Below are 17,483 nucleotides of genomic sequence, written 5' to 3'. Positions count from 1 at the left end.
AACAAAACCGTCTGAGTTTCCTGCAGTCACCAAGTCCTCCTCTTTCTCATAAACAGCTCATAAAATCAACAACTATGCTCTGTTCAGTCCAACCTTCTTCCACTCCCCCACTACTCAGTCTTGTCATTGCAGCTCTGTCCTTCACTTCATCTACTGATCATCAATTCGGCTTTAATTCTAAGCCCCGCCCACAACTCAACGACCTAGAATCTCCATTTCACTCAGTCCTTCCCCTTCAATCAATCTTCTACATCATCTGTCCTTGCTGATGAGAAGCTCCCAACATCTAGTAGCAGGATTCTGACTTAGTTGGTGCCATTTCACTTAAACAATAACTAATGTTATTCATGTCAGAGATTTGATATTTCAACATGTTGCTTAATTCTTTGTTTTCAGCATTTAGGTTCAAACTGTCTATCCAAACCATTCAGAGCTCCCAGTTTGTTTGTTTTGTTGCATTCAGAGGATGCGTCAGATCTTGATGGATCAGTGAGGTTCTGAAGAATATCTAGCCCAGATAGCAGTTTTTAGAAAAAAGAAATTCATTAAATTCAACAATTTCCAATTGCATTTGTGTTTGGGGATCCTGGGAATTTGCTGTTCTGTAGTATCTGAAAATTAACACACGTTCTTTTAAAAGTTCCTCTGAACGTAAATTAACCCCAAATGTGTTGCTCTTTCAGAGCCAAACATAAATTTGCAGTTAGTTTAAATACATATGATCATGCTTTTGTTGAGCACAGTGTCAACGCAGACACCAGGTTTCCACTCACGGTGGGGGTTCAGTTAGAAAGCAGCACTACTCTAACCTCACAATTAAGGGTACTATTTATGCTGCCATAGCAACTTTCCAGAGAAGTGAAGTTTGGTCATATGGTACTAAAATCTCATGTGCAATGCTAAGGAGATCTAAACTTTTACCAGAACCTGAGACACCATGATCATGTCAGCATAACCTCATTTTAACATTTTGTCCCGACAGAGGAAAACGTTATCCATGTTAACAGTGGCATGTTGAACACACATTTATGTTATACAAGAGAGTTGACTTCTTAATTCGACGAGGATGTAGCTGCTGATTGGGTAACACCTTTGACTTACCATTAAAGAGCAGAAAAAGACTGTTGCACACATGTTGTTAACCAACAAAATATATCAAAATGTCACTCAGCCACTGTATGTACAATAGGTGGTTCACTGGTGTCACTTGATAAAAAATGTTACCATCCAAAAAGTGTGACTAACATCAGTCTATGTTCATATTTGATCCTCTGACCAACACTGTTTCTGATAATTAGCCTTTAGCTTATGTTACCAAGACACATGTTGTAGTTTTGGGAATTAACTTGGTGAGTGCATTATCAATTACTGCAGACAGAAATAAAGCAGAAAAGCATCAAAGTAAAGTCACTGCTGTGATAAACAAGACTTGTGATTGGCAGAGCCCCAAAAGATGTCCATGTTTGCTTTTCGCTCTTGGACACAGAGATCAATCTCGATCAATTCCTAAAGCCCAAACTTAGCCTTAAGTTAGTTTTAACAAACTGCTTCTCAGTTGATCATAATCAAAAAGTGTTTTGAAAGCTTCCCAATCATATTAGGAGTAAAATCCCAATCATTCCCCCTCTAGTGTCTGTTTTGAACAATGTGTATGTTTAACATGAACTTGATGTGTTCTAACACGTCTGATCATGGGCAATACTGCATGCCACACCTGCCTACACCCACCTGATTCTGCTCCATCAACTCAGGTGCGCCATCCCTTCATATCAATCAACCAATCACCTCCACCCACCACCCCGCCCCCCCTTCTCACCGTGCACTCCATCTCCTCTGGCTCTGGTTTGATCTGTACAGAGGGCATGTTTTTCTCGCCCTCCACTTCCTTCTCTTCTGTCTTTTCTTCCTCCTTCACCCCCACAGACAGCGTTGCCACTTCCGTCAGCTTTTCCTCGCCTAATTTCTCCTCCTCCCTGTGCGGCGGCCGAGGTCCAGTTGCAAGCTCCTCTTTCTTCTCCTCCTCTCCTTGGGCAGCAGGTGGCGGAGGTGTCGATGGTGGTGGTGATGGCTGCTGGGTCAGGGCACTTTGCTTGGCTGAGCTCCTCTGCTTCTTCCGGGCACTGATGGCACTCTTCTTCTGCTTTGGAGTTGACTGGCACTGAGGAAGAGAAGAACAGAAGGAAGATTAGAGGAAGGAAGGTGGGCCTGAGCACAAATGAAATAAAAGTAGAAGGTAGGTTTAGACAGGAAAGGAGGTTAGGGAATGGAGAAGAAAAGGTGATAAGAGGGTAGTTGAGGAGTGGAGAAAAGGGGGTGGGGAAGAAAGAGAAGTGAAAAACAGGGGAGGAGGAGGAAGGGGTGAGAACAAGGTAAAAAAAAAAGGCCAAAAGTTCCAGGCCAGGGGGTGAGGGTGAAGGGAGATTTGTTAAAGGCTATGATGAAGGTTTGAGAAAAAATGGGCAGGGAGGGAGAAATAATTATTCTAAAAGACGGGGAAAGGAAATGTTGAAAAAGAGGACAAAATGTTTGCTCAGACAGGAGGCAGTACAAAGAGTGGAAAAATAAAGTTTGGAGGAAAAATAAACATCCCCACAATCATTACCTCTCTTCTAGGAAGCCTGCTAAAGAATACCTCTCTAAAATCTACCAGAAGAGGGGGTGAAAACACTCAGAAACACATACTCAGTTGAAAAGAGATAGAGAATTAAAAGCAAAGACAGAGACAGAGAAGGCAGAGAGACAAAGGCCTAATCCTGAGGCTGCCAGTGAGGGAATGAGAACGAAAGAGAAATAACAGAGAGCAGGGAGGAGTAGCCGTGAACTGACCCCTCCCTCCTTTTCAGTGGCACGCAGGCAGACACACCCTTTTCTGGAAGCCGAGCAAGAGACACACATACACAGTGCAAGTGGGGAGTGCCAAGGCAGAGGGACTCAACACACACACACATGCACACTTTCAATAAAATACACGCCACAGCTCTTCTGTCTCAATTTTCCGTCCATTTCCCCTTTCTCTCTCAAATAAATTGTCTATCAGATGTTTCATCAGAGTTCCTACAAATAAATCTAAGAACTTGGGCATAGTTTGCCAATGAAAGCCAAAAGTGTAAATCGTCTCCTTGAATGGTTTCTGTCGATCACAGCCTAACTCGACCTGAACAATTCAATGGGTTTTGGGATGATTGCATATTGAAAAATGGACCTGGATGATCAAAAAATTACTGTGAAAATGTCACTTTAAATAATGTAAATTTGTGTTCCTTTGGATTTCTAATTTATCAACACAAACAACACAAATGATTCTCAAATGTAAAATCCTGATGAAAGCATGTGTAAAAGCATTTTGTTTTCGTCTTTAAATAAATAGGATAAAGTACAAATAGCCTGGTTATTGGTTAGTAAACTACTTTTACTCAACAAGAGTATTCCCCATCTAAAAATATAATAAGAGTAACATATTATTGGCGTCAGTACAAGTGACAAAAATGTGGCATTATAACATAATAAAGGAAGGGAGAAATATGTGCTTGAGGCTTTAACATATAGAAAAGCTACAAACTATCATGTTTGGGATTTCTGTTAGGAATCAAACTGTTTTCTTGTAGATTAAGTATTTTATTATTTGCAGCATTTTAAAGATGGACTACTGTACTATATTTTTCTCTAATCAATGAGGCAATCAATTTAAGAGCTTAAGAAAATGACTGATATTGTTTTGGTTTTTTTTATTTTGCATCGCTCCAGTTGTCTCAGTACTGTGACCAACTGCCAGGTCATGACCCCCAGTTTAGACACTGCTCAATTCAACAAGCAGAAGTTGTAAAAAGATGACTCTTCACAACTAGTTTTCTCTTCCTTCTTTCTTACCATATTTTAGCTGATGGTGAAGTGAATGTGGTTAGAGGCAAAGGGGAATATCTTCGGGAATGGGTTTTAAACGGAAATTAGATGTTCCAAAATCAGCATGTTCTCACTTGAAAAAATTCCACAAGAAATTGGAATCATTGTGTGGGTGAAATCACACCACCCATATAATCATGTGCTCAAGCATGGGCAGTGTTTAAAGAATAGAAAGATTTTACTGATACATTTTTTTCATGTCATTTTCATAGTGCAGCTCACTGAAATACACTGCGGCGGCAGTAGAAGCAGCAATCCTGCTCCATATCACAATGCATCACAGGCAATGTAGTGCACTGTACTGTAAAGTTGTACCCTGTAGGTAGTACTGACAATAGGTTTTGTAGATGAACACCTTGCGTCAGAAGTAAAGCCAATACTGAAGTACCTTAAAGTGTAGTACCAGTAATAGTCACTATGTCAGAAAAGATTTCAAGTGTCAACTTCTCTAATTAAATATTAGCGATAAAATTTTTTATATATAAAGATTTATTGGCGTCATTGACCAGATTCCCTCACTCACTATTGATCAATGTGCCAGTGATACTTATACTTACACGACAACTTATGAAATATTTCCATAAGTGGATGAATATTCAGGCTCGAATATATATATATATATTTCCATTCAATTAAGTGTCAATTGTCACTCTCCCACTTTACAAATATGGTCACCTCTGGCTCCAAATAGGTCAAGATTATAACAGTTAAATATCAAACTGAAGATTAAAGGTGTTAACAGTGTCCATTTTTTATATACAGTTTATGACACAGACCAAATATTAATAGTCCAAATTACACTTCAAGCATTGAAACTAATGAAGAATGTCCCAATAAAGAAAGCACACATCCTGTACTGAAATATTCATTGTAGCAAACACAATTATTTCAACAGCAAAGTTGGGTATTCTATTCATCAGTTAAAAGCATCTCCAATTAAACTAAACAGAGTGAAAAATGGTTTCTCTCAGGGTGTTAAATTATTGATGAGCGTACCAGCAACCAGTACTTTACTGTTATAGCTGGACAATGGGATCAGTACATAGAAGCACAATACACAGTAGGATTTGTACACAGAAGGGTTTATCAACATAAAAAAGCAACATCCATCCATTTTCTATACCGACAGTCCGTTAATCGGGTAGCGGGTGGGCTGGAGCCTATCCCAGCAGTCTAAAAAAGCAACATATTGGAAAAAATGTTTGCAGTACTTTTTTTTCACATAAAACCACCCAAACAGTGACATCAAGAGATGATTTTTCCACTGTCACAATGACACATATTTGTATTGATTACTTTTGTTAGCTGCATTTTTTTTCAGTGGGTGAAAGCATGCAGACTCTAAGCTGTGGCAATATACTGCAGGATGGCAAGTGACCCAGCCCCAGTGAATTCCACAGTGAGGTGGGGCTTCAGCTAATCAGTCTGGGTGTGGCTGCTAGCATCACCCCTCCCACACACATGCAGAGGACACACACTAGGCTGCCAATTCCCATTGTGAGGGGACAGATCCCCCTCTGTGTCTCTAAACAAAGGTAAAGTCAGCTTGATGCCTCACCTTCCCCCCAACCAGCAACACACACTTAGACTAGACTGGAAATTTCTCTGAACTACCTCTCCTTGAAAGTATATTCATCTTTGTTGGCCCATTTAGACCAAAGTATGCCTCAGACCAATTTGCCTCAGAAACAGAGGGAAACCCTCTTAAGAAGGTGAACCATATTTTTACACCAGCGACACCAGAAGCTGGACAGGAATGCACTGCAAGAAGTTCTTCAGTTTACGGTAAAGGGCACAAAACCTATAAATGGCTTAGATGTAGTGGTTTGAAATTAAACAGATTTCAATCTGAATTAAATCTGTGTCTCTATTATAAATTAAGATAGTTTTAAGTGAAAGAATATTACTTTTACTCAAAATGTTAAATCTTTATAACTTGTTTTTTGGCTTTTCAAATTATTTTCAGCCTAGTTTTAGAGGGTTTGCTCCAAATTATCACTGAAATGACCTCAGTATCATCTTTTGTCTTCTGTGATGGGCCACTTCTCCCATGCTATTCATATTCTGTTTATCCCATTAAGCCATACAGAGGTTAAAAGAATGAAAACTATCCTCAATGAATTAATAGAGTCCTGAGTGATGTCAGACCATATGTAAAGTCATTCAGGCTAGAAATGGTAATCAGCAGCAGACTGTTGTTCTTTGTGTGGAAAGTAAGTGGAGCTTTAATTTGTCTTGGCCAAATCACATTTTCTCGTCTCATTACATAAGATCATTGGGAATGAAAATATATGGAAAACAAAATGTGTTTTCCAATCAATCACATTTGGTAACATTTGGTAAGCCAAAGCCAGTAGTTGTGTTAACTGTAAAAGTCCAATTGTTAGGCCAATGAGAGATTAACTTGAGGAAGAAGTTGTTGTTGTCCTTTGAAAGTTATAAACAACACAGTCTAAAAGAAAAAAAAAGTTGGGATCATCAGCTTTAAGTCATACAACTCAGATTCAACTTTTCATTTAATTCAAATAAGTTTTTTATTGTTAAATTAAATTTTTACCTGAAAAAAAATTAGAAGCCACATACTTACTTTAAATTCCCTTTAATTTACTTCTGTTGTGTCTCAGATGGTGAACCTCCCATCAAGCAGTGGTATGTTGGGCCTAATTTGTAATAACAAGGCTGAATGAAAAATAGAATCCAGCAGGATTTTCCATACGTTCCATATTGGTCCCATGTGAGTTGCTCATCTGGGTTTGCCCTTAGGCATAACCCCAGTTAAGATGTCCATTTTGGCCAAATGCCTAATTAGTACCCACATACTCAAGAATAACAAGTTTGGGCAACTCACATTAAGGCAGTATGGAACCTGATATGGTTCATCACCCTTACATACAACTGTTAGCTTGTTTCCACAGTCTTTTTTTTCACAGCACATCAAGGATGGCAGATGAGTTTCGCTACATATCTATAATAATGGCTTTTTTGTGTTGATATCAGTGCATATCTATCTGAAGTATCATATAACAAGTGGAAAGCAGCAAATAAAATCAGCACATACATTTGGTTACAGTTCATTCTCAAGGGAAATTACCTGCTGTATGTGCTCACGTATGGGCTCATTCACAGATTTTGAAAGTTTAAAACTGGATAGTCTGAGGTTCACAGAAAGTCCAAATTGCATTCCCACATGAGGCCCATTTATAAAATGTCATAGAAATCTCAGGATTTCAGTTGGGATACTTCAGTCTGATCCAATCTTTCATACTGAACAAAGTTGCCTCTCTGGCTAGATGTGGATACAGACCTCATCATAGATCAGTTCAAAGGTAGAGAGGTAACATAATTTAAGTCACTTTCTTTTTTAGATGGTACCTCTACTTACAAACGATCTCCATTTTATCACGGCAAACAGAATTCAGCAAACACAAATCCGACTTGATCCACATCTGCTCTCTGGCAGTAGGGGGGAAGGAGCCCACTGAGGGGCCCAGGAGTTATGCGTGTGTATGTGTGTGAAGAGCAGCATTAACGAGAAGTGATAGTGAGAATGAGAGTGTGCATGTGTGTATAAATGAGTACCGACAAGATGCCTGTGTGTATGTGCGCCTCCCCCAAGAGTAGGGGTCCCACACAGTGGAGTTCCAGGAATAAAAAAGGGTGGGGTGGGTGTGACCCTTTCAGCCTCTGATCATACCACAGGAAGTTGGAGTGGGGGTAGAGAGGGATGAGGAGGGCTGAAACAGAGGGGCAGATTTCTTCAGACTCTGTGATAATTCTTAGCCAAGAAGAGAACTGTAAAGCTTTTTAAGACTTGCCCCACATTTAAACTAATTTCAGCTAGAGCTACTGCAAAAAAACGCAGATTACATATCAAGGACTACTAAACAATTGACTAAGATCCAATGTCAAAACAACAATAAAATCGTTGATTAAATGGATAGCATTAACCATCCTGTAATATTCTGTATTTGCACCCCCACATGTCAGCAGTTTTCCCAAAAGGACAATTCACAAAGCTATGCTCAAGGAACACAAGAAAATGCCCAGGGTGTTAATTTGGCCTCCAAACTTCCCAATCTAAATGTGATCATCCATCTGAGGGATGCATGGGAAGAAGCCTGCAGAGACCCAGATCACAAGCCCTAAAGAATCTTGACAACATCATGGTGCCAGACACAACAGGACACCGCCAGGGGGCCCATGGCCATGCCCCAACTGGTCAGAGCTGTGCACAAAACCAGCTGCTCTGAACAGAGCTGATCATTCCTGGCTGAAAGGGGAGCTGAGGTACAGTCTTTCTGATATCTTGATCTTTCATTAAAAACTCAAATATGTCAATTGCTAAAATGACCATATATGAGGAGATTGGGCCGATAATAATGAGAATAACTCACTGACTATAATTTTAGAGCTAAGTTTGTTGTGGAGTTGTCCTGCAGTCGCCCATTAGGTTTCAAACAGGCCAATCTCAACATTTTTAATATCTATTTTTATCCAGTGAAGTGAAGTGAAGTGATGACTGAGCGTGAACCAAACGCTTTGCTTCATCCTCATACAGTCCTACACATTCACAAACGCTCGGAACAACCAGTTTTTTGCCGAAAAGCTGTGGAGATCTGATGAGAATTAGTCATGTTTTAAGTTTTCCACTCCCTTTCTGTGTCTCTGTCCTGGTTTCAAGCCCTGAAAGCACGTTTAACCCATTAAGACCTGAGGTTTTGTCTAAAAAAAATGCTTTCTAAAACCTGGGAATTTTTTAAGCTGTCTACTGCAATCTTTTATTTCTCAGCCATTCAAGAAACTAGAAGCATGAAATCAAAACCATTTAACAGGTCAAACCTCCTGCTTTTACTGAAAACATCAATTCACAATGGATTAAATAATCCACTGTTTATGACAACCTCACAGAAACAGAAAATATCGCTTGATTCTCTGTGTTGGACACGAAGGACTGATTTGCAATTAAGGTTTCAAGATTTTACTCTAATGTAGTTATCTGGCAACTGAGACAGAACACCTGTATTGTGAGACTTGAAATATTCAAATTTTCCAGAACATCATTTTTCATATACATTTCTAAATATGATCAGCTTAATGTGACATACTCTCGAAATTTCTGACATGTTTGACTCTATCCTGGCACATATTTCACAGAAAAAAAACATGTGCCACATATAATAAAATCTCTGTTACTTTCAGCCCTATTTAAAGCCAAAATTACATGATTGTACCAAGGATCTTTGAGACATTTAACAACTCATTTAGCTTCTCTTTTTGACAGTGTGTAGCAGCAAAAGAGGGTGCGACAGAGAGACTATCTGGGTCAGTGCTCTCCTCTGTGTCACTGCTGCCTCTCCAAACCCCCCCGGCCCTGCCTGTGTGTGCGTGCACATATGTGCATGTGTATGCATGTTGGTGGGGGTGGGGGACTGCCCCAATCAGCCACTGTGTTCGTGCCACTTCCTCTCTCTTTAACATCCACTACACATGCATACATACATGGTTCATGCCCGATGATGCCAATACATGTGAACAGGAGGCAACGTCATCAAGCGGTTTCAATTTACCCAATCAAACACTATGTCTACAGAAGTCAAGATAGGGATGATTTGGCTGCAGGATTCTGAGTCTGCCTCCCACTGCAAATGTGCAGCTTCTCCTCAGTCTCCTCAGTTTGGGAGACAAACAAACTAGGCGAAAGGATTTTCCCTCATATTAACTGTTTTCCCATTTCACTGTGGGCTCAATATAAGTTTATAACTCTGTCTAACATCCTCCTGACAGTTGTCAATACAATTCAGATGTGAAACAAAATCACAGCTTGTCACCTAACTGAGTGTAAAAGTTCGGATGAGCAGCACAAGAGTTTCTTCGTCACAATGTTTAGCTTTTTTCTATGATTGATTACTCAATCTTTTCTAAACTTATCTGCTTTTATTTCATACATGAAATAAAGAGAGGACAGAAACGAAGGGGGCAGAAAGAAGGCGGAGACACGACAACATGAGATTAGTGGTCAAACCAGGGTAAGTGCGATCGGTTACCTTTCAGACATTTCTTGGCCAAAACATGAAACTTAAAACTAATCAGGGTGGATGCGATCCAGTTGGAGTTGATCTTGAGTTTATCTGAATTGTGTTAGACACAACCTTTTCCCTAATGGAGTCAGAGATATTGTACAAATCTGCTTATTACGCATGAAACTTTGCTCAGAAATTATTTTCAATGACATACATGTGTCAGTCAAGAACAAAAAAAGGATAAAAAAATATTTCTTATTGAACTTCTTTTTATTAAAGGCAGAAATCGGTTGTTTACATGGACCTTTTCCCCCACTCTATGTACACTTCTGTTGGAGATGTAAGCACCATTTTTAATTATCTACACTTTACATTTACTTCGTTGTTGTTGATTAAGAAGGAGTTTGTTTTTTCGTCATACTGGGAGTTTGGAGAGGAGGAGAGGTGGAGCAGAGAAGTCAGTGGAGGACAGGACGGTCAGTTTCCAACGGTTTCCAGTTGAGTGTCCAAACATTGCACAACTCCTGTAACTGGAGTCCCTTACACACACAACCACACATATACCCCTCCTCGTGTGGCCTCAGCCCTGGGAAGCAAGAGGACTCCCTCCTAGAGGACACTGCGAAGGAAAATTAACTAAACTGTGTGTGTGCGTGTGTGTGTGTGTGTGTGTGTGTGTGTGTGTTTGTGAACTATCAAGGTCAGAAGGTTTTGGCTAGCATTTCCTTCATATAGAGAAATTCACACAAACCCTTCCCTCACAGTCTCATTTTTCTTCCTCCTCTCGTCCTCCCTCACTTTTTGTTGCTGTGTGCATGGAGAAAGGGGCGGAGCTTAGTTAATAAGTGACAGATATTAGATGGCAAGTCGGCTGGCAGCTCGTTGGGTGCTACAGTAAAAGAGGCATGACATCAAAAATGATTTCAGTAGATAAATGACAAAACTCCTGGACAGTATTTAAACAAGTTGTTCATTACCTCTTATGAACAATCTTATCTTATGCCAATTCGATTCTTCAGTGACTCTGCTAAAAGAGGAAATCCTTCACAGCAGACACAGCATGTCCAGATGCTCAAATTGACACACGATTGGCAACATGATAGACTGCGGTTGTTTTTACAGTGCTAAATGTAGTGTAGTAATCAAGCTAAATTAGCTGTACTGAGCACATACTTCAGTCTGAGGTGAATTTCTGTCATGATCCAAATACATAAAAAAGCTGTACAATGGTCATCTGAAGAAAGAGCTTAATTGAAGGTTAAGTAAACATTACAAAAGATCCAAAGGAGAAACAAGAATGTTTGCACCAAAAGTCCTGAACTGACTCCACAATGATTTTAAGGAAATGAGTGAGTGGAATATCTATCTGAACTCACGATGTCAGCAAATAACTAATATATATATATATTTCTGTGTATGTATTTCTGTATAAACGTAGAACCATGCGTAATAATAATAACAATAAGATGTGGAATAGAAGTAGCAGGTGCAGGAACATGTTTAGGGCTTGTTTCATATGACGAGGTCACAGGATAAGTCATCAAAAATAACTTTACTACTTGTTCATGTCTGGCTTTGAAGACTCTTCACTGGATTCCCCTTCTTCTTGTTCTATCTGCTTTTAGAATCTCTAAATACACCAGGTCCAGATAATTCATCTGATTCATTGGTTAAACCCCTCTTGATTCGCTTAAATATTCCCCTGAGCAGAAGTATAACCTACAAAGATGATGAACTCTGTAAATGTTTCATGTTTAATCCTCGGTTTCAGAGGATACTAAACAGTACAGAAGTAGTAAACTGAGATTTTTGGGCTTGTGTTTAGCTGTTTTTATGTAGTTTGATGGTATCAGACCTGCTGTATCTATTACTTTATGGGCTATTGTATTCTACTGCTTTATTATCTTATATTGTCATTCTCTGACTTTTATTGACGTGAAGACATTTAAGATTCACTTACTGTGTGAACTGTGCTCTATAAATTAATTTAATTTGAAATGTCATCACTATAGCTTGTGATAGCTGCATCTGTTACAGCACACGCTACTTGGCTGCAGACACAGCCAAGACCTCTATAGAAACATATGCTCTTAATATAATTTTGTAGGAGGACTGCTTCCCAGGAGAACAACATCTGCAGAGTTTGTGTCAGTTCTGTAATGACATTTTAATCTGAACACAACCTAAACTAATGATCAAAACCTTCTCTTGCTCAAAAAATATGAACAGATAATCAAATCAAAACATTACATCAATGACATTGTGAATTTTTTTGTCCATTCTAGCTCAGCCTGAATTGCTTCTCTCTTCATGTAGTATCCAGCAGCTTCATCCTCAACTCACTGTAACTAACAGTACCATTTCTTTCCGTTGACCACGAGGAAGAGAGCAAACCTGTGAGAGGATGGCACAAACTGCTGGATGTTTAGAGTTTAAATGCAAAACCTGCATGCAGACAATAAAGGGAGAATCCTCTCTCTCAGACAGCTTTGACCCCTATCTGTCTGTCAACGTCTTCTTTCTTCTCTAATTAAAACCACTCTCTTCTTGTTTTTCCACAACCCTCCCACACTCTGCTAAAGCCTTACTGCTATGCTCCAGTTTGTCTTTACTCACCACTACAAATTGTTTTCTAACACACTCAGAGAAGCCATAATTATCCAAATTAGGCAAATGTTTGACACAGAAGCGAGAAGAGATTATCACATGAAGCTACAACATAACATCATCACACACACACACACATAAATACAAACATATACAGTATGTGTGTGTGTGTGTGTGTGTGTAGAGCTCAGTAACTACCTCTACTTTTGCTTCACATTATGCCTGAGAGGACAAACTTATCTCAGTCCGGCAGCCACTCCCTGATAGCTTCACTCCCTCCACCCCTTCATCAGCTGAGGACAAACCAACGCCTCTTAAAGGGCCCCAGCTCTTCTCAAAACTTCTTACCATTTGTGGGGTTAGAGCTCAGTGACAAAATAAAGAATCTCATATGGAAGAGAAGAAGAGTGCAAAAGTTGGACAGGATGAGTTTGAACTAGCAATTTCTTGCATATAAGTCTATGAGTTAGCCCTGTCAGCCATTAATCCACACTCACATTGATTATGTACAAATGGAAGAATTTCAAGCTCACTGTTACCCTTCCAAAAAGTGAATAACCAGCAAAATCATTTTAACTGCAACATGAATAGTCTGTGAGGACACAAAATAACCCAGAGAAACATCTGATCCTATGAAGGCCTCTCCCTCATTGTCTAACATTAATATTCACAAGTCCACAATCATGAGAATACTGACCAACAACGGTATACATGGCATGATTATGTGTGCAAGCATGATGGACAAAGGTTTTAGGCCCAAAGAAAGTGTTATGTTTGGAGAAAGGAAACCACCAAATCTAAGCAAAAGGTGGTAGTAACAAGGTTTTGGCCCATTTTGCCTCATTGTGGGCCTGGATGTACTGAAGTCACTGATTGAAGAATGAATTCTAACTTATGCGATTGATTTCTGAAGTAAACTATCAAAACATGTGTCTGTAAAGTGTAGTACAGCTATTGCTGCACGAGCATCACAAAATGTAATGTAATATAAGAGTAAAAATATAAGTGCATATTTTTTATATTTCGGACTCTCGATAAAATCTGGTCATTTTGTAACTATCATGCAGAAATTCAGAAAATTTTAAAGGTCTCACATATTTTCCAGCACCTCTGTTCTACAAAAGCTAAGTTTCATTGCAACTTTCATTTTTTTCAGTTGCAGCTTATTCGAAAACATACTATGGTAAATGGGTTTAATTGCTACTTGGTAAAGGCAGTACTGACAGTAAGGATTATCTTCATCAGTTCATCAGTTAAAATCGTGAAGATGCTCATATACTGCAAAAGAAATGTCTTCAAAACAATTTTTGACCAACAGTTCATGAACCAGTAACATTCACGTTGGGAGTTCTTTACTATTTTAACAGACTGAACTTAACATGAATGAGTGAAACCACAGATACAACCAAGTGTCCCAACCAAGCCACTATGTCACATACAGAAGAGGGCTGTATGAATCCTGCTGAGAATTAGTTCACTGACTCAGGTATGTGTTTGGGGCATCCCAATTGTAACTGTTTCAGCATGAAAACCAACCAACAAACCCCTCTGAAAACCTTTATTGCTATTCCCATATTTCCTTTGTCTGGCTGCATTAGTGAGGTCAGTCATACCAGCTGAACTATACAGGTGAATTATCACAGTTAACAATAAAACTACCTTATGTAATTGTCATTTTACACTGTGTAAGAAAAGACTACATGACAACAAATTTAATTATCAGTGTATGTCAGCACATCTGATGTTATGACTTATCTGAGGGCAATAAACACGTCATGTCTATTTTATTGACTGATAAAAATGTCATGTTTACAGCGAAAGCATATCCTAGGCTTGAGGCTCCACATCTTAAGTTAGTTTGGCCGATAGGCTATTTACAAAAACATTCATATTTAATTTTGACCATAAAATAACAACTTGAATTTATGAAAAAACTGTTGTTCTTTCAGCCAGACAAATTCTGTCATTAATCACAAAAAGAACACTAATCTCCTAAAGATTCTGGTGACATCAGTCATCACATCAGGCAGTTAGTCGGTCTGTTTGCCTTTCTGTCAGACACACACTCATACACCTTATTTATCTCAGATTGAAGCACAAAGAAAATAAAACAGCAGCCGACAATTGCTTATCGTGTTCTTACAGGAAAGAGTAAAGCTAAAGAGAAGCTGGGGAAGGTTCAAAAGGGTATGATGGAAACATAAAAAAGAATGATGGTGGAATAAATCAAAGGAAAGTCTCAGGTAAGTCTGATTTCACACAGATAAACACAAATTTCCATAATTAAAAAGCATTGTGATGTATTACATGTTTTTAAGAAGTAAAAAGAAAAAAAGCTTTTCTCTTTTAGTGTGGCCTCTTAAATTTGCATCCCTTCAGCACTTTGTAGTTTCATTTCTACAAACCTTTTACACAACTTACATTCAAAATGTGTTATATATTCTAAAGGCTAAGAAGTTGGTCAGGGTGGACAAATAATTTCACAGTACCAAAATGCAGATTTTACTAACTTCCCCTTTAAACAAAATAGGGTTTGTATAATGCCACAGCATGAAGTGGACAGATGTTTCTGTTATTTCACAGTTTCTAAACTGTGCTTTAGCTTTCAAATGCGTCAAAATTCAACATTTTCCCTCAAGCAACAACAGTTTGAAAGATTGTGGCCAAATGAAACAAAGACTACCACCATTTCTTTAATGTGTGAGTTCAGGAAAAAAATAATAAAATTGATCACTTTTTAAATGGAAAAAAAACTATTCAGTGATTGAATAATTTATGTGTAATAATACTGAACAGTTGTCTGCATGAATCCACCTCTGAAGATATTAAATTGCTCTTTTCCTTCAGCCACCAAAAGGCAAGGCAAGTTTATTTGCAGAGCACAATTCGTACACAAGGCTATTCAAAGTGCTTTACAGCTACATAAAATCACAAGAAGGCAAAAAAAAAAATCATTCCACAAAACATAAAAAATAATCATTAATTAATTTGATTAAAAGCAAAGAGTACAGATAAAATAGTTGAGGCCTGTCTCACATCTTCTGGATGACTGTTCCAGATTTTAGGAGCATAAAACTGAAACGCAGCCTCACCTTGTTTAGACCTGACTCTGGTCACCAGCAGGAGACTCCTCCCTGAGGTTCTCAGAGTCTGAGTTGGATTCATATGGCTCTAACATGTCAGAGATGTACTTTGGCGCTAGACCATGAAGAGACTTGTACACAAGCAGAGCTGTTTTAAAGTCTATTCTCTGAGTGACAGGAAGCCAGGGCAGAGTCCTGAGCACTGGACTAATATGGTCGTATTTTCTGGTTCTAGTCAGGACTCGAGCAGCAGCATTCTGGATGTACCAGCATTCTGGATGTCTTACAGCCCGTTTAGAGAACTCAGTGAGCAGGCCGTTACAGTAGTCTAACCATACTGGACACAAACGAATGGATTAGTCTTTCTAAGTCTGGTTTAGACACTATTCCTTTGATTCTGGCAATGTTTTTTAAATGGTAAAAAGCTGCTGATGTTATTGATTTAATGTGGCTGTTAAAGTTTCGGTCTGAGTCCAATATTACCCCTAGATTTATAACTTGATTATTAGGTTTTAGAGAGAGAGTCTCAAGGTCACTGATAACACTTTCTCTTTGTTTCTCTTTCAAAACACCAAGCCCAGCTGCTGACACCTCTAACATTGTTTGTATTTGATGTTCGTCTACAAGAACGGTCATGTAATTTCCACGATGTCCAAGAAGAAGAATAAACAGTTTCAAGGGAAATTTCTCTGCTGGAGGAAACTGACTAAAACATGGTTGGAGTCCCAGAGGAACCCTGAAACGCTGGTTCACAGACTCAAAGAAACTGACAACTAACAGGAAAAGATGCAAGTGCACAGGTAGATTTTTGTTGTATACCAGAGGTTTTTAGGAGGATACTCCTTCATGAAACTTCTGGTTACTTAATCGTCTTCTTTTTAATATAAAGCCTAAACTGAGTCATTATCTTGAATCAACTGTATCATTCTGTAAAGAAATGTATTCATTTAAGGCTGATTTATGACACTAGTGAATAAATGCAAATGCATGCTGAAATCACATCACAATTATACCCAACACTAGTAGTGTTTTATGATCCTGTTGTTGTTTGTATGCTCTGGTCCAAATAAGATGGTAAGTTATTCAAACTGATTTTTCTATCATTTCATATTTTTCTCCACATCTTGAGAAATCCGAATGAACCAAAATGCATCACTTTCAGCCACTCGATAATGTAGACTCTGCTTGTAGGTCCGATAAGTCTGGGGAGTTAACTATATAATAGAAGTTTTTGTGTTCTAAACAAATGTCTAGAACATATCTATAACAGAAACTGTCAACTTGCGTGAGTCGAACTACAGTTACAGCTCGACCAGGCCATTGAACTGGAACACCGCCTTTGCCCCAGTGTTCATACACCGGTTGACTAAAGCATGTCTGACACCCTAATGCTGTAGACAGTATGAGAAAATGTTTAGGACATTCTGCTGCTTAAAACTCTCTCTGTGGGAGATCATGGTACATGCAAGTATAGCTGAAATCACAGCACAAACGTCGTCTTTAAGTTACTTGAATGGTGATTTTGTCAGATGATGCTACGATTATAAAATCAGGATTTCACTAAAGCAGAGTGTGACAGTCTGGAAAAGCTTTAAGTGACAATTAGTTTTAATGGGGGGATTTTCAATTATAATTTCTGACATGTTTCGCTATTTGACAAAAGAGAAAGAAAAACACGTTAATGAGCAGCTTTATTGCTCATCAATATACCCTTAAGCTTTACTACTTTTACAACAAAATCAGAAAAGATGGAACTTGGCTGAAAATTGTGCGTATACATGCAGGGGTGACTTGCACCACAATGGTATTTATTATCTGGGTTTGTTAGTGTTATAATTGGCTTTGTTCTTTGACATTAGGTATTAATATAAAT

General features: G+C 38.7%; 1 protein-coding gene across 4 annotated transcripts in view; it reads right to left on the bottom strand.

The window, feature by feature from the left end:
• Window positions 1-17,483, bottom strand: part of klf8 (Kruppel like factor 8) — a 76,861-nt gene that overhangs the window by 36,759 nt on the left and 22,619 nt on the right. For all 4 annotated transcript variants that reach the window (XR_011909356.1, XR_011909357.1, XM_072374899.1 and 1 more), the window contains exon 2: window positions 1,817-2,158. Coding sequence is in view for 2 of the 4 variants with exons in the window: in XM_072374899.1 (XP_072231000.1) it covers window positions 1,817-2,158 (342 nt within the window). In the remaining 2 variants the exon portion in view is untranslated. The remainder of the gene's footprint in view (window positions 1-1,816; window positions 2,159-17,483) is intronic.

This window comes from Leuresthes tenuis, unplaced genomic scaffold (genome assembly GCF_036924035.1).
Source record: "Leuresthes tenuis unplaced genomic scaffold, fLeuTen1.0.hap1 SCAF_21, whole genome shotgun sequence".
Lineage (NCBI taxonomy): Eukaryota > Metazoa > Chordata > Actinopteri > Atheriniformes > Atherinopsidae > Leuresthes > Leuresthes tenuis.
Note: the sequence above shows the minus strand (reverse complement) of the source record. Positions and strands in the feature narration are given on the sequence as shown.